The following is a 17,375-nucleotide window of genomic DNA, read 5'->3' on the forward strand; positions in this document are numbered from 1 at the left end:
CCACGAACTTTTCGAACAACCCTCGTAGAGGTTTGAGTTTGCTTTTATCCTGATTTTCATTGTTTGAATGAATTTTTTAGCTTGAATATTAGCTGTTTGATATCTCCATATTTCATTTTTCTTTAACTAATCATAGAATTTATCGTTTACTCTAAACAGGAATTATTCTCTTTCATTTCATGATTGGGGTACATGCCAAATGTTCGTCCATCTATGTGAATAACATATGCGGTACGCCAGGTGTTTTATATGACTGCCAGCATCAGGAATTTACTTATGTACAACAAATCAATGTTTCAGGAGTAATTGCAATAGATCTGTCAAACAACAATATCGCAAATCTTACCAATTCGGATTTCGAAGGGATGGGTGCTTTAAAAGCAATATATCTCACAAGAAACAAACTGCGGCATATTGAAAAGAACGCATTTCAACATTGCTCTCAGCTGTGTATATTAGATTTAAGCTCGAATGGGATAACAAAAGATTCAATAGAGGAAGGTGCATTCCGGAATCTGACAGCACTTGAAGATTTGAGAATGACCGACAACCCTTTTTCTAAAGGAGGATACCCGGATGAAGAAATAGGAAGGCTAACGTCATTAAGAAATTTGTCATTAGATGCACATGATCACTTAAACTTTTCTTCAGAATTCCAAAACTTGAAAAGGTTACAGTATCTGGAGATTTCACCATCAGACTATTTTTGGTTTGACCATTATTCATTTATGAATTTGGAAAATCTAAGTATTGAATATTTGAACCTCCAATTCAGCGCTAACGGTGCCTGTAACCATCATATTGAAGATATATTCTGGCCTTTTTCTTCTTTGAAAGGGTTGACTTTTCAAACATATTGCGGTTTACGTTATGTTCTGAAATCTTTGAAAAGATTGCAATTTTATCAAATGGAATACATCGACTTTACAGGATCAAGTAACTTCAATGGTGAACCTGTTCTCCTCAACGACGATGACGTAGCATTTCTCAAAAACATTTGTGTTAAGTTCTTTTCTCTACAGGATACAAGTACTGTGGGAATACCAACATTAAACCCATCTATATTTGTGAAATGTATTGAAGAAATTAATGTTTCACATAATTCAATATACACTTACTCGACGTTCTTCTTGTTCGCGCAAGCAAGACGAATAAGACTCGTTAATTTCAGTCATTTGAATGAATGTCGATTACCAAGTCCAAGACGAAACTTCTTAGAGACCAGAGAAATGCTACAAAAACGGCTTCTTCCTATTAACCTCACTCTCTCAAAAACGCTGGAGGAAATAGATGTTTCTTACACCTTTGCAAGACCATATTTACTTGAAATTCAATTAAAAGTATTTGCCATAAATCTTAAAAAGATAAACTTCCAATATATAGGTCTTCCTTTGTGTTCTTACTACAATATAGAGTTATACTTACCGAGTCTAAGAATCATTGATGTTTCAGGTTCGTCTTGCGAAAATTTAAATTTACTTTTTTCGAAGAATTTCCTCTCTTTAACAGAAGTTTATATGCGAAATACCATATTAAATATCGGTCTAGCCAGTGATGTGAATGGTATTTTCTTTCGTGGATTGTCGAAATTAACGATGGTTGATTTTTCAGAAAACGCCTTGAAAGAGTTACCTCCAAATTTATTTCTCAGCCAGGCGTCTTCAATGAGGTGTCTGATACTCAGCGATAATTTATTTACCACAATACCACGTGCCTTACATCTTATACCTAGGCTTAAACTCCTTGACCTGCGATCCAACAAACTCTCTTATTTTTCAAAGGAATCTATATCAATTATTAATAATTTACCCAATATTACGATAGATGTCAGAAACAATCCATTTGACTGTTCTTGCAACGCTTTAATTTCCTTGAAATGGATCAGAGACAATGCAAGAAAGTTTCATCATTTGAACAGGACCCATTGTAACGAGTTGGAGGACCCACGGATAACTGTTCATGAGATCGTTAACAACTTGAGAGCATTAGAATTAAAGTGTATTTCTCAACTGTGGTTGGATATATCGATATCAATTATGTCGTTTATGTTTTTGATTGTGCTATTGTTAACGATAATGTATCGATATAGAATGATCCTTCGTTATGGGGTACTGAGAATAAGGCTATTTTTGGAGACGTGGCTTTGCCCACAATTTGACAACAGATTCAACTGCTTTTGATGCATACATATCATATTCTCCTATGGACTCTTCCTTTGTGAGTTTGCATCTCTTTCCTAAATTGCAGAGAGAAAATCTTCGCATTTCCTTCCAGGATAAAGACTTTGAACCTGGTAGTACCTTTGCAGAAGAGGTTGTGAAGTTCATAAATATAAGTAAATGCGTTATATTTGTTATCACACACACTTTTCTGAAATATGACTGGGGAACATATGAAATCCAGGTCGCAAAGATCCATGCAATTCATAAAAATGCCCGGATTTTATTAATCATTAAAAATGATATCGGAGTTGAGGATCTTCCTCGAGATCTCCTCTACGTTTGGTGGAAAATTAAACCAATCAGATTGCCCGACAGTAACAACGCGGCAAAGAGGGAAAAGTTCTGGAGGAAGCTTATTAAGTCAATCAAGGAATCTTAAAGCTTGTTTTATTGTTTGAAGGATAGTAAAGAAATAACAGCAATAGAACCATATATCAGGCGATTAATTCTTGAACTTCAATGGCTGGTTTGCATCAAATTCATTTTAATTATTTTTACGTGACAGGTGATAGTGACTGGTCAACAGGGGATCCTTGCTCTTCCAAGGCACCTGATTCCACATCCGGAATTTCCAAGGGCCAAGTTTATGCACTCTTTACAGTATCTTTTGTAGATTTTTGTGTATAATACACTGTTCGTTAATCTCAACTATTTCATTATAATTTAGCGTTAAATACAGTATATTTCATGATGCAACATTTTCAAAAATAATGTTTTACAAACCTCCTGAGCTAAATTTCTAGATCCAATAGCGTTTCAATATGTTTGTATCATGTTATTTATCGATTGTTAGAATATTTATTCAATTTATATTAACAATCTAACTTTTAAATAGTTAATATGTTGATTAATTAAGGAATAACTGTCTTATTTTTCGATTTCATGATGTGATCAATCGATTGGCTTGCGTGATAATTTGCATATCACGCAAGCCAATCGATTGATCATCGTCATGAAACTGAAATATATGACAGTTATTCTTTGTATTTTCATGCTTTTGATTCCGCCAATCCACGTGCTCCAAGCCCTGCTTCTGTCTAGCTATTTGTCCCGCCCTGCACGTGATTTTTTTTAAACCGCGCCTATTGATGAACCAATACATCGATGAGGAAATAAAGTACATTTAGGACCCTCTCTACACAAGTGCAAACTTTTTTTGGACATTGAGAAAAATATATTGTATAAAGGAGTTATTATTGAGGTTATTTATTTAATTTTCAATGTATGGTGCGTGGCATTTACCCCTGGGAAAAATGTTTTAAAACAACACAATATTAGTGAATAGAAATCATTGTTAATTACTTCAGTGGAGAAAATACATGTCAATAACACGTTCAGTTCATTTATATTGACCTTTTAAAATGTTAAGAATACTTGAATTGATTACAAATTGAGTAATATATAGCAATTTTTTTTAGAATTTAGATCTTAGGGCAGATCACTCTAACTGCAGAAAAATACCTTAGAATCAGAACTCTTTAGTGTGCAGTGTAGAGAGGGTTCTTAACTATTTGTAATTTTACCTCGGACAAAGACATTGGAAATGTAAATATTTTACTGTGAAATTCCTTTTTTAGAGTGATTGATTGTCGTTGTTCTGTGTCCAGGGTATAAAATCTATCACGAATCGAAGTCTTATATGAAATTTAATAATTGAAAAGGATATAATTTGAACATTTCTTTTACATGTTTCAGTTAAAATTCAAATCCTACATTATTTTCAATCCGTGACATTTTAACCTTAAGAGAATATATAATTTAAAAGAATTTCTTTTCAAATATGTCTAATAACATTGCTAAACATTGTGGTTACTTGTGTTTCATATACATGTGTTTATTTATGTAATGGGTAACTATTGGTACGAAGGATACATTAACATTTTTGTTAATCTTGATGTGTCAGGGAGAGGGCTAAATAGGCCGAGTATGTTTGTTACCCAATCCTATTAACTTCTAGATCTGTGAATATAATATAGTTTAACATAAATTAACATTTTGGTATTTCTATTACTTTTACGTGTTTTTTATCGGATATCTCTATTTTTCTTTTAAATGGTCTTATAGATCTCCAAATGCTGTTTGCTTGCAATATAATTTTTTTTCCATATAAAGAAGCATTCACTTATGTTCATGTTGAATGACACAATCGCATTTATCTTTATAGAAAAATTTTTATGTTCAAATGTTGTTCCTTCATATTCCATAAATGCTCATAATTTATATGACAGAAAACATATGTATACATGTATACCTCATATAAACAAAGAACTTCAATTATAACAAAATATTTATTTTTTAGGCAAAGGAAGCTGTCACTTATTAATCTTTCTTGATAACATGAAAAGCAAAAAATTAAAATTTTTAACCAAAACCCCACATCTATATTTTGTAATTAACACTATCTGACTATGGTATTCCATTCCTGAAATTATCCTCACAGTCACAAAATTCTATTAGTCGTTTTACTTGTATTTATGTATAAAAATAATAAATAATAGTGTGAACATTAAACATATTCATTATACGATAATACCGGGTATATTACATATTTCAAATATCAACTCTTAAAATTTGGAAGGTTAAATTTACTAGCTATGTGATCAACAAATTGATACTATACACGTAATTCATCAGACACCTGCTGGAATAGATTGGGTTTGAACAAAAGCTGTACATTCCATGCAGACAAGCATTTTGGTGAAATTCCTGGACACACATTGCAAGCTACAGTTCAGTAATCGTAAGGCTGTTCTGCCGTAGGATTTCCATCCGAGCAGGGTCGGCACGCGCAGGACACCGGAATTGCCACGTGGAACACTCGGAATCCTCTTGACGTATTAGGACAAGTCAATGTTACACTCCGTCTCAAAGACGCTAAAGGCTCACAACAAGTACAAAAGGAAACAAGACGGACTGCCTGCTCATCGTATCGCCATTCTGGAACCGCACGTGAATGGCACGTGCCCCGACAAGCTGTCGCCCTCACAACTTTGGAATGACACCCTACATGGGAAAGGGAAAGTCCAACAAGTCGAATGGCACATGTTTCAGAGGCGGAATACTGTTGACGTTTTACTTGTAATATTTCGTCCACAGTATCACAGTTATTTCCTAAGATTAGTAGTGAAAATATAAATTCTAACAGAAATAGGTTCCAAACATAGTACCGACCGACTGCAATCATTGCAAATCTCTCAGAGAACCGTTTCCTGCTTTCGGCGACTTAAATTGTAATGAAAAAGACAGTTCATTATAAGATCTGTCTTTGAAGAGATGTACTGGCGATGGATTTTGGCTCACTTTGTCTAAACTGAAGTGGCAGACGACTTCTGAGAAACGTTTGCTTTCGTGTTCAATATCGTCTTCGGTTACAGGTAGCGTGTTCTACCTGTCACGCTGTTGTTCAGAAACGTCAACTAATCTCCAATACGCACTTTGCACTCCCTCTTTCCGTGTAACAAACGGTTTAAAATTATCATGAGGCTATTTACAAGAGATAATTTTGAAAACTTGAGTCTAACACATCATGTTTGAATTAGGTAACATTGTTTTCAATAAAAGGATTGGCAGCATTAGGACTTCATTGTCCTCAACAACTTGATTTAACCTGTTACAGTATGAAAATCTTTGCAAATGAAGTTTGTATTCAAGACCTGGATTTTTTGTTCGCCTTTTTGCGTATTTATCCAGTCGTTGTATGATTATTACGTTTTTTTTATGTTGTTGAACACTTTTTCGGTGAAATTTAAAGTTCTATATACGGCATTCAACGTTAATGTTTAATAAAATTTGAAATAATTAAACATTCCGACATTTTATGTAAGTTAAATCTATCAACGATTCATCAATACTTTTTTTTGTTCATTTTCCGGCACGCTTCAATAGTTATACGTATGATCTTTCTTGAAACTGTGTTTTAAAGTTTACCACGATATTCTTAATTTAAAACCATACTCAAGTTCCCTCAGATTTTCTAAAACAACAAAACAGAGTAATTTAAAGGGTATTTTGTATATTTCCCTCGGTTCTGCAACTTGCAAAATCGAAAAGAATTAAACAAAATGCAGATTCTGTTAAATGTTTTATTAATATAGTTCTTGTTTGAACAAAAAAAAAACAAGCACACATATTTTAAATATTAATCCGATCTGTACATATTTGTTTTAACCGATTAGAGTCTTTGTAACATAATATTTACACGATAATAAATGTATCATATATCAACAAAAAAAAATATGATGAACTCGTTGCTTCTGTATAAATCTAACTATATAATATATATAGCAACACATAATACTATGTTAACAAACATGTTCATTTATACGCCTTATACTCAGTTCAAAACATTCATTTAGAAAACATAACACACAGGAATGTAACAAGAATCACATCTGGAGCTTTTAACTGTTTCATATTTTTCCAAAAACATTTTCTCCAACCACTGAACACGTTTTGCTGAATATGCTTTCATGACTGAAGTATGCAAATGCATTTTTTACGATTTACAAAATAATAAAATAATAAATTTCAGGAAAATAATGATGTAATTGAAGGTATTGGTCATCTTTCAAAAGATTACCCCCCCCTCCCACTTAACATACACTCTGTACTTCTGTAAAGCCTTTAAGAAATACTAATATCAATGACGTCTTTAAATAATTGAAATTATGTGATGACGTAATAAGAATTACAATGGATGGAGAGTTTGGAGGCTTCTGGAGAAACATAGAAATTCTTCAAAGACAGCAATTTTGACATAACATCATAATGTTCCCTTAGAATAATAAAATGCTGGACATCAAACGCTGTACATAGAACACAAGTACACGATCACAGAAGACGACTGTAGCACCATAAAACTGTAGCAAGATCAAAGGAAACAGAATGATAAACATTCAATGAGAGAAAATTACAGTAAGTACTGAATGTTCTTAATTATATTACAATAAATTAATCTTTTCATATTATTTTTTATAAAAATTCCTCTTTCACATTCTATTTTCATTTATCAATAAAAAAAATAATAATAACACAAACGTCGAATACATGTATAATAAACTTAATTACTGAAAGAGAAAAAGAATAGATTGTTTTAAATCTAAGATATCTCTTTGCATTTTCTGAAGTAACCAGCACTCTTTGACATGATATTCTATATTACACATGTATACAAAAAAGTAAATTTAATCTGCACTTACTCTACTGTAGCTAAGTATTAAATATTTATTTTTAGACAATTATTCTTGCTTTATTTTACTGTTACTCCATTTTTTTTTCATGCAGAACATAAAATAAGCATATCTGATGCATTCTAAATAAATATGACAGAATGCAAAAAGGGAATGACAGAATGTAACAAAAAAAGGAAAATTGCTGTAGTTTATCGGAATATAGAAGCTGAAAAAATTGATTGTCAACAGTCTGGCAAATTTACATATAATTAACACATATTAATTATCTGTCAAATATCAGTACATTCTCTCAGAATTTGGCAGAAAATGTGGAATATGATCACAATGAATACCAAATTAAAATACTCTAACTCACTTTTAATACGTGATTAACTTTTTCTGTTTTGAATATTTACAAATGACTGCTGCTTACAGACATTTGATTTTACATTTATCAGTAACATGAAAGATTATTTATAACAATTAAAAAAATTTGTGAAAATACTGTTCGAAAAAATACTAACATATGGCGAAAATAATGTGTTGTGAAAGATAAGTGTTCTACAATTTTACAACACAAATCATATTTGAAGAAATTCAATTTCTTTTAATATGTTTTGATCGCAGATGTAAAGATAATTATTTTAAAAGGGTCCCCATACATGCATTGCAACAGAAAACAGTCATAAAATACAGGCAGAAGAGAAATCTAACATAGCTGGCCAAGTATTTATAAAGAGAAAACTTGTAAATTGATCAAGAAGTTGTAACCGGGTTATATTTGTGTTCCGTTGTATGCAGTTAGAAAAGGAATGTCAGCTGTGCTAACTCAATTATTATTAGAATACCGGTAATTTATCATTCAAATACATATGACAAAAAAGTAAATTCAAAGGCGAAAAATAAAGAAAAGTTCTGCCAAGTATCTGTGCTGCATATTTGATAAAATTGACCCCTAAATTTCTGTTACAGTCAAGAAAAAAATTTTTTTCACAAAAATATACCTGAAGAACTCTATTATGCAGACTGTAATAGTAGCAATGTAAGTGAAAAAAATCATCGGTCTCAAGCACCTATTGAAAAGAATAGGAAAATTCTTCTTTGACAACTTTGCAAGATTATACTTATAATAATAGTACATGTTCAAAAATTCACAAAAAGAAATTCTTCAGAGAAAAAAAAATAAACATAAATATTTTGGAATCATATAAGAATATCAATCATGCAGAATTACAGATATGTTCACAAAATTGTAATGTAAAAACTGGAAAATATTCAGTGGAATTATTTGCTAAACCCATGCAAAATTAAAGTATACACAGGTTCAACGCTATATCCACTAAACATATTAGGAATACTAATATATCTGTAAATAAATTATAATTTTGAAACTAACCTCTATTGATAGTATTGGTTTTCTTCTCTCCAACTGTAATGTTAGCAATAAATGATAAGCATTTAAATATACTGCCTGGCATAAAGACACACACATTTGTCTCAATTAGGGGCCTACATAATTAATGTAATTATGTTAATTATTTGTTAGTATCAGTAAGTTATACTTTCTTCAACATCTGAATATTATTTATCAAACTCAAGACATTTTTGCATTTTAACAATAGTCATTTAAATGAAAACGATGTCTACATAAATTATGATTTATATGTATAAATATAAATATCTCTGTTTAATCAAAAAAGAAGGGAATATATAAATACATAAGGAATGTCAATCCAACGGAATGTTTTCAAAGAGAACACATGTACATCTTTATGTTTAACAAAAAAATTATTTTCATTTAAAATGGGAAAATAAACTGTTTAGATGTACTTTCTTATGATGAAAAATGAAATTATTTTTAAATTTCAAGAAAAAAATTATAGTCAATGAATTTCTTGAAAATGACCAAGCACGATCATATAGCTTTCTAAGAATCTGTGTTTCGTATTTTCAATTAATATATTTCATCATCAGGCAATCAGGTATATATATTAAGGAAATCACTAAATGTTAAAGCATAAAGGTATATGTAAAACTTAAACAGAAAATGCTATATAACAGTTTTGTAGATAGTTTGCAGACTTTGACAATACTTTGTAGAAAGAAAAACAAAAACTCTATTTTGGCATATAATGAGCATTCTTTAGCATCTGGTCATCCTTGAACTCACTGACGACCTTCTGAAATTTGACCTCTGACCTTGTCAGATTAGGACAATTGCACTAATTCAGCTGTAACTGATGCTTCTTTGTCTCTAAATCTCCTGTGAAGTTTTCATCACAATGATTGACTCAACATTACTTACATCTTTTTCTTTTCTTTCTCCCGTCCTGACCCAAATTCTTTCATACACACAGTTATTGATAAACTAGAGCACGAAATAGAGGGAAATTCATTGTACACGAATCATGCTTCTTTTTTTCACCTAAAAATATTTCTGTACTCCAGAAGGCAGTATTCGACAATCCGACTCTGGTAAATCATGTTGGCCGCTAAATTTGGTGTCACAGTTTCTGGCCAAATTAGTGTGGGTCCAAACACTATAGCCACACTGTGGACCTGCATACGATTTTCCTTGCTATGCTCTATGACCCTACAATTAGAAGTACATAGGTTTTTATGGTCAAATGTATTTTTCTTTTTTTTTTGGGGGGGGGGGGGGGGTCTAAATATTCAAGAAACTCCAAATCTGAAATAAATTCCTTTTAGTTAATATCAATATTCAGATAACGATTTCTGAATTTTAAGAAAGAGAAAAAATATGCATCAATGTAAGATCAATGGAAAATTATTACAAACAAACAAACTAGTCAGAGAGGGCAAACAGATTTCTTAAATATGAGTATATAGCCTCAACTTAAACTTACTTGCACAAATGAGCCAGAAAAAATTTCAGGGTTTCATAGTTATACTTTGGTAGTGTGTTTATTAAATCTCTCACAGCTTTCAAACGGTCACTGTTCTTTTCCCTTCCTGTATAATTAATGAAACATTGATTAGGCTAAAAAGATCCACAATAAATCAAGATATTATTTTTAATAAAATTATATGAAATATGTTCAAGACTTTTTATCACTATAGAAGCAAAATTTTTCAATGGCAGGGAAAACATTCATTGAGAATATACCAGTTTAAATAACAATTAAAAGTTTGGTTTTAAAGTGGTTGGAATTTCAAACACATTTCAACATATATTCTTGAGTTCCAAGATAATGGTGTCCGAGATACCAATTCTTAAACTCCATTATCTCGAAAACCAAGGATATGTCAAAGTAAATATGAAATTCCAACCACTTTTTCTAAATTGTACACAACTTATTTCATGCAAGTACTTAATATCACTAAGAGGCTCCCCAAACCAAAGTCATATTGCAGAATATGGACCCATGGTTCATGATTGGACTGTTACTCTACATTTTGAATTTTCATGCAAATGGTGCAATATTAAAATAAATCAAGAAATCTTATTTTGTGATTGCTGCTTCTCAAAAAAAATTTTCACATATATATATATAGGGACCTACAGTGTCATTATGTATTTTCATTTGCTCAGATATCTCAAATTATTTTCTTTCCCCTCTTGAGTTTGAAATAATGAAGTTTGATAGTTTAAAAAACAAATAATTATCAAAACGATCTTTCCAGTACAGAACACAACTTTGATAAACAAAAGCACATAACAAAATCTCTTCCTTCTTACCTAAAGCTGGAATAAACTTGTCGAACACTCCATATGTGAAAAGAGGTTCTTTTAATTCTCGGAAGAACAACTTAAGGGAACCAGTCAAAACATGGATATCCCAACATTCATCCTCTAAATCATAATGGTCTGCAACACAAGATTAAAAGAGGAAATGAAATAGTAGTCACAAACAAGTACTTATAATTACTTCAAACAAATGTTGTTGAAAGATTAGATTAACTATTCAAGTCACAAGTCAATATTTTAGTACAATATTATAAGTGGTTAAGAAGTTGTATTAAAATGGCATCAATGCATACATGTAGCTTTAAAACTGACCAAAAACTTGTATCTTTTAAAAAGTATCATAAATGATTAAAAGAAACAAATATTATTATATAGCAGCTACAAATACTGAAAAATGTTATAACAGTGAAACTTGTCTAATCCCAATGTTGTGTATTCCAACATCTTGTCTAATATGATGTAAACTTCAGGTCCCTTTTCAGTAATATTTCTATTGATTATAATATTGTCTAACTCAGAATGTTGTCTTATTCAGCCACTGGTGGTCAGATTAGACAAGTTTTACTGTACACGTAGCTAACACTTTTCTATTTGTGCAAATCTAGCTGCTAACCAATTTCAGAAGTGACTGCAACATATGTTTGGCATCGAAATGTACTCTCAACCACTACTGAAATAATTATTTCAATAGTGGTTGTATTTCAATAGTGGTTACATACTATGTTTGTTTCCAAAATCCATTCTCAACCACTATTGAAATAATTATTTCAATAGTGGTCGTATTTCAATAGTGGTTGCATACTATGCTTGTTATTGAAATGCACTCTCAACCACTATTGAAATAATTATTTCAATAGTGGTCATTATTGCAATAGTGGTTGCAACAGACCAATCTTAATGTCTGAAACATGCATTTTGATTTATTCATTGCTTATTTTGTGAACAAAACTTCAGAAGAAATATCACGCTTTCCTTGATCAATGTACAAATTTTCATACATGAATATGATGTAACATATTTAAGAAGTTTATGCAAATTCATGCATAGGAAAATAGATAAGTTGAAGATATTGAGAGTTACATCAAGTGCAGAATCAAAGTTTACAGCATAATATGCATTCATTTGTCGTAATAGTTCAGAATTATTAAATCTTAAAAAAGTTAATTATTGGGATGATTTCTTTCATCAAATACATTGTTCCGACATATACTCTGATATTCTAAAAACCAATCATTCGGCAGAACAGTGCTATGGACAGTAATACTTGTAATCAGTGGACTAAAACTGTTACCTTTTTGAGTTTCATTTATTGTGTTGCGTTCTGCATCTATTCATTGTTAAATTTAATCAAAACATATTAAATATAACGTAATAGATATTAATAATTATTGAGAAACATAAAAAGTGATTTGTTTTGTCTTAATTAATCTCTTTTTATATAATCGTCAATGGTGAACATATTTCCTAGCACCCAGTCTTAAATTGCCGTGCTTAATAAAGTCTTCAAAAAAGTCTAAACTCTTAAAAAACAATGAGTTTGTCAGAATATATCTACTGCAATCCTGCTTAAGGTGAAGATATGTAAAAAATAAATTATACCTAGTTACATAACATCAGGTTAATTCACACTAAAAAGTTTTTAAAATGGTATAATGGTTTCAGTAATATTTTTTTATTGGGGTCTAATTCATTTTGTAAATGAATATTTTAATAACTATAAAGTTCTTTATTGCAACTTTAAGCAAAGATAATATTTGTTGCATATTAAAAGAAACATGCTTATCTGTATTCTGATAGTTAAATTCCCCTCTGTGTATTAGTGTATTTTGTTACAAAGAGATATTTCACATTATGTTATTAATAAGTAACATGCACAATGTTTATTATTCCAATACAAAGGTGATTATATTAATTCTGCTTCAGTTTTAATTTTAAATCAGAAAGTATTAAAAGCTGTCTGATATTAATGTCATTGAAGTGTTATAAGTTTATCATGTTTATATACTGGTAATATAAACATATAATATATATCATTTGTTTTAATAATTATATAATATAATAATTTTGAACACTGTTTTATATCATCAGCAACTCATATCTCTGAAGATTATAAATATGAAGTCTGTTTATGCTGATTTAACTCACAATTACAACTAGAATTTTTAGCAATATTCAAATGTCAATGGTACATTCACCTGGCAAAGTTTGCTTAAATGCCCCCACCTTTTTTTTTCTATTTTAATTACTTCTCTATCAACATGATCAAAGCACCTTGAGGCTTGGTAAAATATGAAAATAATTTCCATTTCTGGATAACCCGCAAGAGTTTTATACTTGATCCCAGAGTTTAGCTGTTACCTTGGCCCACCTGTAAAATTATGTTAATTACCTTGACCCACCTGTAAAATATAAGTCGTCTCTTACCTTGATCCACCTGGCACCTGAGTTTTTGGATTTGAGCAAGGTTTCCACTGATTCTGTACATACCATCATGGTCCAGACCTGTAAATACAGAGACTATATATACCATCATGATCCAGACCAATAAATACATACAGGAGAATTAGGGTGGGTTTAAGTTTTGAAATATCATGAATTATCAAATCATGGCTATATCATGTTGCTTATCAATGCAGTTCACTTTATAAAACAAAATGTTTTCAATGTTGGAGAAATAAGCTCAGAAGTCTTGCAATTAACTGTTTTTCTTTCTTAGTAAAAAGTTCTTTTTGCAGTCCTCAAAAATAAAATCATGATACATAATTTACATTTTGAATAATATAGATATTAAATTAAGTGTGCTTATTGATTCTAATGGTCCCTATCCTAGGATTTAAATCTATATAATCTATTATAAGAACTTATTCAGTACATGTACTTTTTTTTTGTTTGTTTGTTTTTTTTCTTTTTTAGAGAAGCATTAGAATTGAATCTTGTCTGTTTTGAGTTGCATCAAGATTTTTCATGCTTTCACATACTGCAGGTTACACAAAACATCCTGAAATGTTGGCCTCTCAGCGGATAGTCATTATTCCCTGGCTGATAAAGAACAACCACATGGTTCCAATGCATGGACTCATTTTTATTACATTACTTCCGGTCAACATAAATCTAATTGTGAAACCAAACATGTACACATAATGACATTTCCGGAGTACTAACATCGATAGATACGTCCTACACATCCTTCCCAGAAAATGTCAAATTTAAACTAAACTTTTGCTCTGAGTCATACTTGGTGCTTTGCTAATGCAGAGTAAAATCAACAAAATATATATTTTGTCTAGTGTTCTATAAATTATGAGTATTAGTCAATTTGATCAAATCATTCATTTACAAGAAGATACTTATAAACAAATTAAACAAGATCAACATATATTTCAGTAATCAAAAGACTATATGGGATGTTTTAATACCCTTTTTTACAGAAGTATGTCCCTTTAAGACAGTCAGGTTACCTTTTTTCTCTATTGCCACAACACATTTCTGCACAAACTTGGGAATCTTTCCTTTCTCTCTCTCACACAGTAGTTTAAGATGAGCTCCAAATACAGCATCTACAAATAAGGTGCATCTGTTTTATGCAGCTTAAAAAAGATAAAATATATGTATATAATTATCTATAATGCCAAAATTACAAAGATCTATCAACATGTACATAAAACTAAGAATAGAAAGTTCTTATCATAATAATAATATAGCTTTCAGCAAGCATGTATGTAATAAAATACCTCAGGCACAGTGACTTTCAAAAAATTAAACATATAATTGTGCATTGATATTAACAATTGTTTATTGTTAGTTTTTTTTTTTTTTTAGGAAGGGCTATCATTATTGTGAAAACTTTCTTGACATTCATGTAATAATAGTGTCACAAAAATATACAAGAAATAGATTAACTGAGTGCTTTCTATAGCTGTAAGTAATTACCCTTTATAATGCCCTTTTGCTCAAGAGACTCTTTCGTGGGTCTTGATTTTAAGAAGTTGAACAATTTGGTCCTCATTTTACCCCTCTCCAAACTTCCTTCCTCATTGGAACTTCCTTTTCTGACTGAAATGTTATTTATCAACAAAATTAAATAGGAACAGATAAAAATATATATCTACGTTATGGCGGAATCTGATAACCACTTGATATAACTGATTAGATTTTTGTATACAGGATAGAGTGTGATTCTAAAGTAAACCAGAAGTCTCTGTCGAGACTGTAGCTCTACTGGTTTGTACTTATAACAAAGGATGAGAAAAGAAGCCATTGCCATCAGACCAAAACTGTAGGATGACTAGCGTTTTAAAGGAATTTCAAAGAAAATTCAATTTTGAGTAACCATGGCAACATCGTTCATCGAAAGTAAAATCCAATGCACTATTTTATATATCTTAGTATAGTCTACTTGTGTGCCAAGTAATATTGAAATCAAATCAAAACTGTAGGAGGAGTAGCGTTTTAAAGAAATTTCAAAGAAAATTCTATTTTCAGCAACCATGGCAACACCGTTCATCAAAATAAAAAACAAATGCACTATTTTATGTATCTTAGTGTAGTCTACTTGTGTGTTACGTAATATTGAAATCAGACCAAAACTGTAAAAGGAGGAGCATTTTAAAGGAATTTCAAAGAAAATTCTATTTTTAGTAACCATGGCAACACCGTTCAACGAAATCAAAAACCGATGCACCATTTAATGTATCTTAGTATAGTCTACTTGTGTGCCAGGTAATATTGAAATCAAATCAAAACTGTAGGAGGAGTAGCATTTTAAAGGAATTTCAAAGAAAATTCTATTATTAGTAACCATGGCAACACTGTTCATCGAAATCAAAAACCAATGCACTATTTAATGTATCTTAGTATAGTCTACTTGTGTGCCAAGTAATATTGAAATCAAATCAAAACTGTAGGAGGAGTAGCATTTTAAAGGAATTTCAAAGAAAATTCTATTTTTAGTAACCATGGCAACACCCTTCATCGAAATCAAAAACCGATGCACTATTTTATGTATCTTAGTGTAGTCTACTTGTGTGCCAAGTAATATGGAAATCAAATCAAAACTGTAGGAGGAGTAGCGTTTTAAAGAAATTTCAAAGAAAATTCTATTTTTAGTAACCATGGCAACACCCTTCATCGAAATCAAAAACCGATGCACTATTTTATGTATCTTAGTGTAGTCTACTTGTGTGCCAAGTAATATTGAAATCAGACCAAAACTGTAGGAGGAGTAGCGTTTTAAAGGAATTTCAAAGAAAATTCTATTTTTAGTAACCATAGCAACACCGTTCATCGAAATCAAAAACCGATGCACTATTTTATGTATCTTAGTGTAGTCTACTTGTGTGCCAAGTTATATTGAAATCAGACCAAAACTGTAGGAGGAGTAGCGTTTTGAAAAATTGTTTACAGACGGACAGACAGACAGACGGACGGACGACGGACACCTTACTATCGCATAAGCTCTTCTGGTCTCTGACCAGTAGAGCTAAAAATATACATAGTTTTTATAATAAAAAAAAATTCCGAATAAAATTCTAAAATTTTAATGCAAAGTAAAATTAAACATTTAAACCAAAGGTGTCAAAATGAGAAACTACATGAGGGTAACATCAGTGTTTTTTTTTCTAATGTATGATACATCAATTACTTTCAAAATGTATTGAGAATTTATGTGGAAAAAAGTCCCCCTCGAAAGAAATGAAAAGAGAGCATGTATTGAGTAATAAAATATTTCATTTTATAGATGGTGTTATTCAGCAGTAAAATTTATTTTCCTCTGTCTATATTAAATGAATAGCATATTAATTTGATAACACATTTCATCTTTTAAAGATTTTTTCCTTGTGTATAACATCTCCTGAAACATGTATTACATATAAACATACAGTTTCAATTATTCTAACAAATATTTAATGTTCAAAATTATGAAAATTTATATTCCATATATTGTAGAATTTGAAAGTCTTAACCAAATCTTTGGTAACTATTGAAGTATTTCATATCAGTTGGAAAATGTTTTCAATGAATTTTAGCTTCAGGATAGGAATTAATACATATTTAATTGCATGTTTATATGTATATACTCAATGTACGTCTTTTAATTTGATTTAAAAATGTCATTTCCCAAAATTGAAAATGATGACTCAAACAATTGTATACAAGTAAATTACATTAAGTAGAAAGTTATGATTAAAAGGCTTATGAGATTAGAGCTATAGAATAAATTAAATGAATGGCAATAAAATTGTAAATGAAATGGGGAAAAAAGATACTCTAGCT

At 30.8% G+C, this 17,375-nt stretch overlaps 2 protein-coding genes across 9 annotated transcripts in view; one reads left to right on the top strand and one right to left on the bottom strand.

The window, feature by feature from the left end:
- The first annotated feature begins 166 nt into the window (after positions 1–166).
- On the top strand, positions 167–2,823 carry LOC134276941 (toll-like receptor 4). Its single transcript, XM_062759217.1, has 2 exons — positions 167–1,967; positions 2,248–2,823. The coding sequence occupies exons 1-2, from the start codon at positions 180–182 to the stop codon at positions 2,599–2,601; spliced, it is 2,142 nt and encodes a 713-aa protein (XP_062615201.1). The 5' UTR covers positions 167–179; the 3' UTR covers positions 2,602–2,823.
- A 3,468-nt stretch (positions 2,824–6,291) lies between these two features.
- LOC134276955 (rho GTPase-activating protein 15-like) overlaps positions 6,292–17,375 on the bottom strand; it is a 41,850-nt gene continuing 30,766 nt past the window's right edge. For 6 of the 8 annotated variants that reach the window (XM_062759238.1, XM_062759234.1, XM_062759241.1 and 3 more), the window contains 7 exons: positions 15,033–15,155; positions 14,561–14,659; positions 13,527–13,604; positions 12,394–12,429; positions 11,094–11,222; positions 10,261–10,366; positions 6,292–9,986 (listed from right to left, as the gene is read on the bottom strand). In XM_062759238.1, the coding sequence (XP_062615222.1) occupies positions 9,815–9,986; positions 10,261–10,366; positions 11,094–11,222; positions 12,394–12,429; positions 13,527–13,604; positions 14,561–14,659; positions 15,033–15,155 (743 nt within the window). In that variant the 3' untranslated portion in view covers positions 6,292–9,814. The remainder of the gene's footprint in view (positions 9,987–10,260; positions 10,367–11,093; positions 11,223–12,393; positions 12,430–13,526; positions 13,605–14,560; positions 14,660–15,032; positions 15,156–17,375) is intronic. The other 2 variants (XR_009994146.1, XM_062759236.1) reach the window with 2 other exon arrangements.

Source organism: Saccostrea cucullata, unplaced genomic scaffold, assembly GCF_032062105.1.
Source record: "Saccostrea cucullata isolate Sc308-1 unplaced genomic scaffold, CSIRO_AGI_Scuc_v1 ctg428, whole genome shotgun sequence".
NCBI classification, from domain to species: Eukaryota; Metazoa; Mollusca; class Bivalvia; order Ostreida; family Ostreidae; genus Saccostrea; species Saccostrea cuccullata.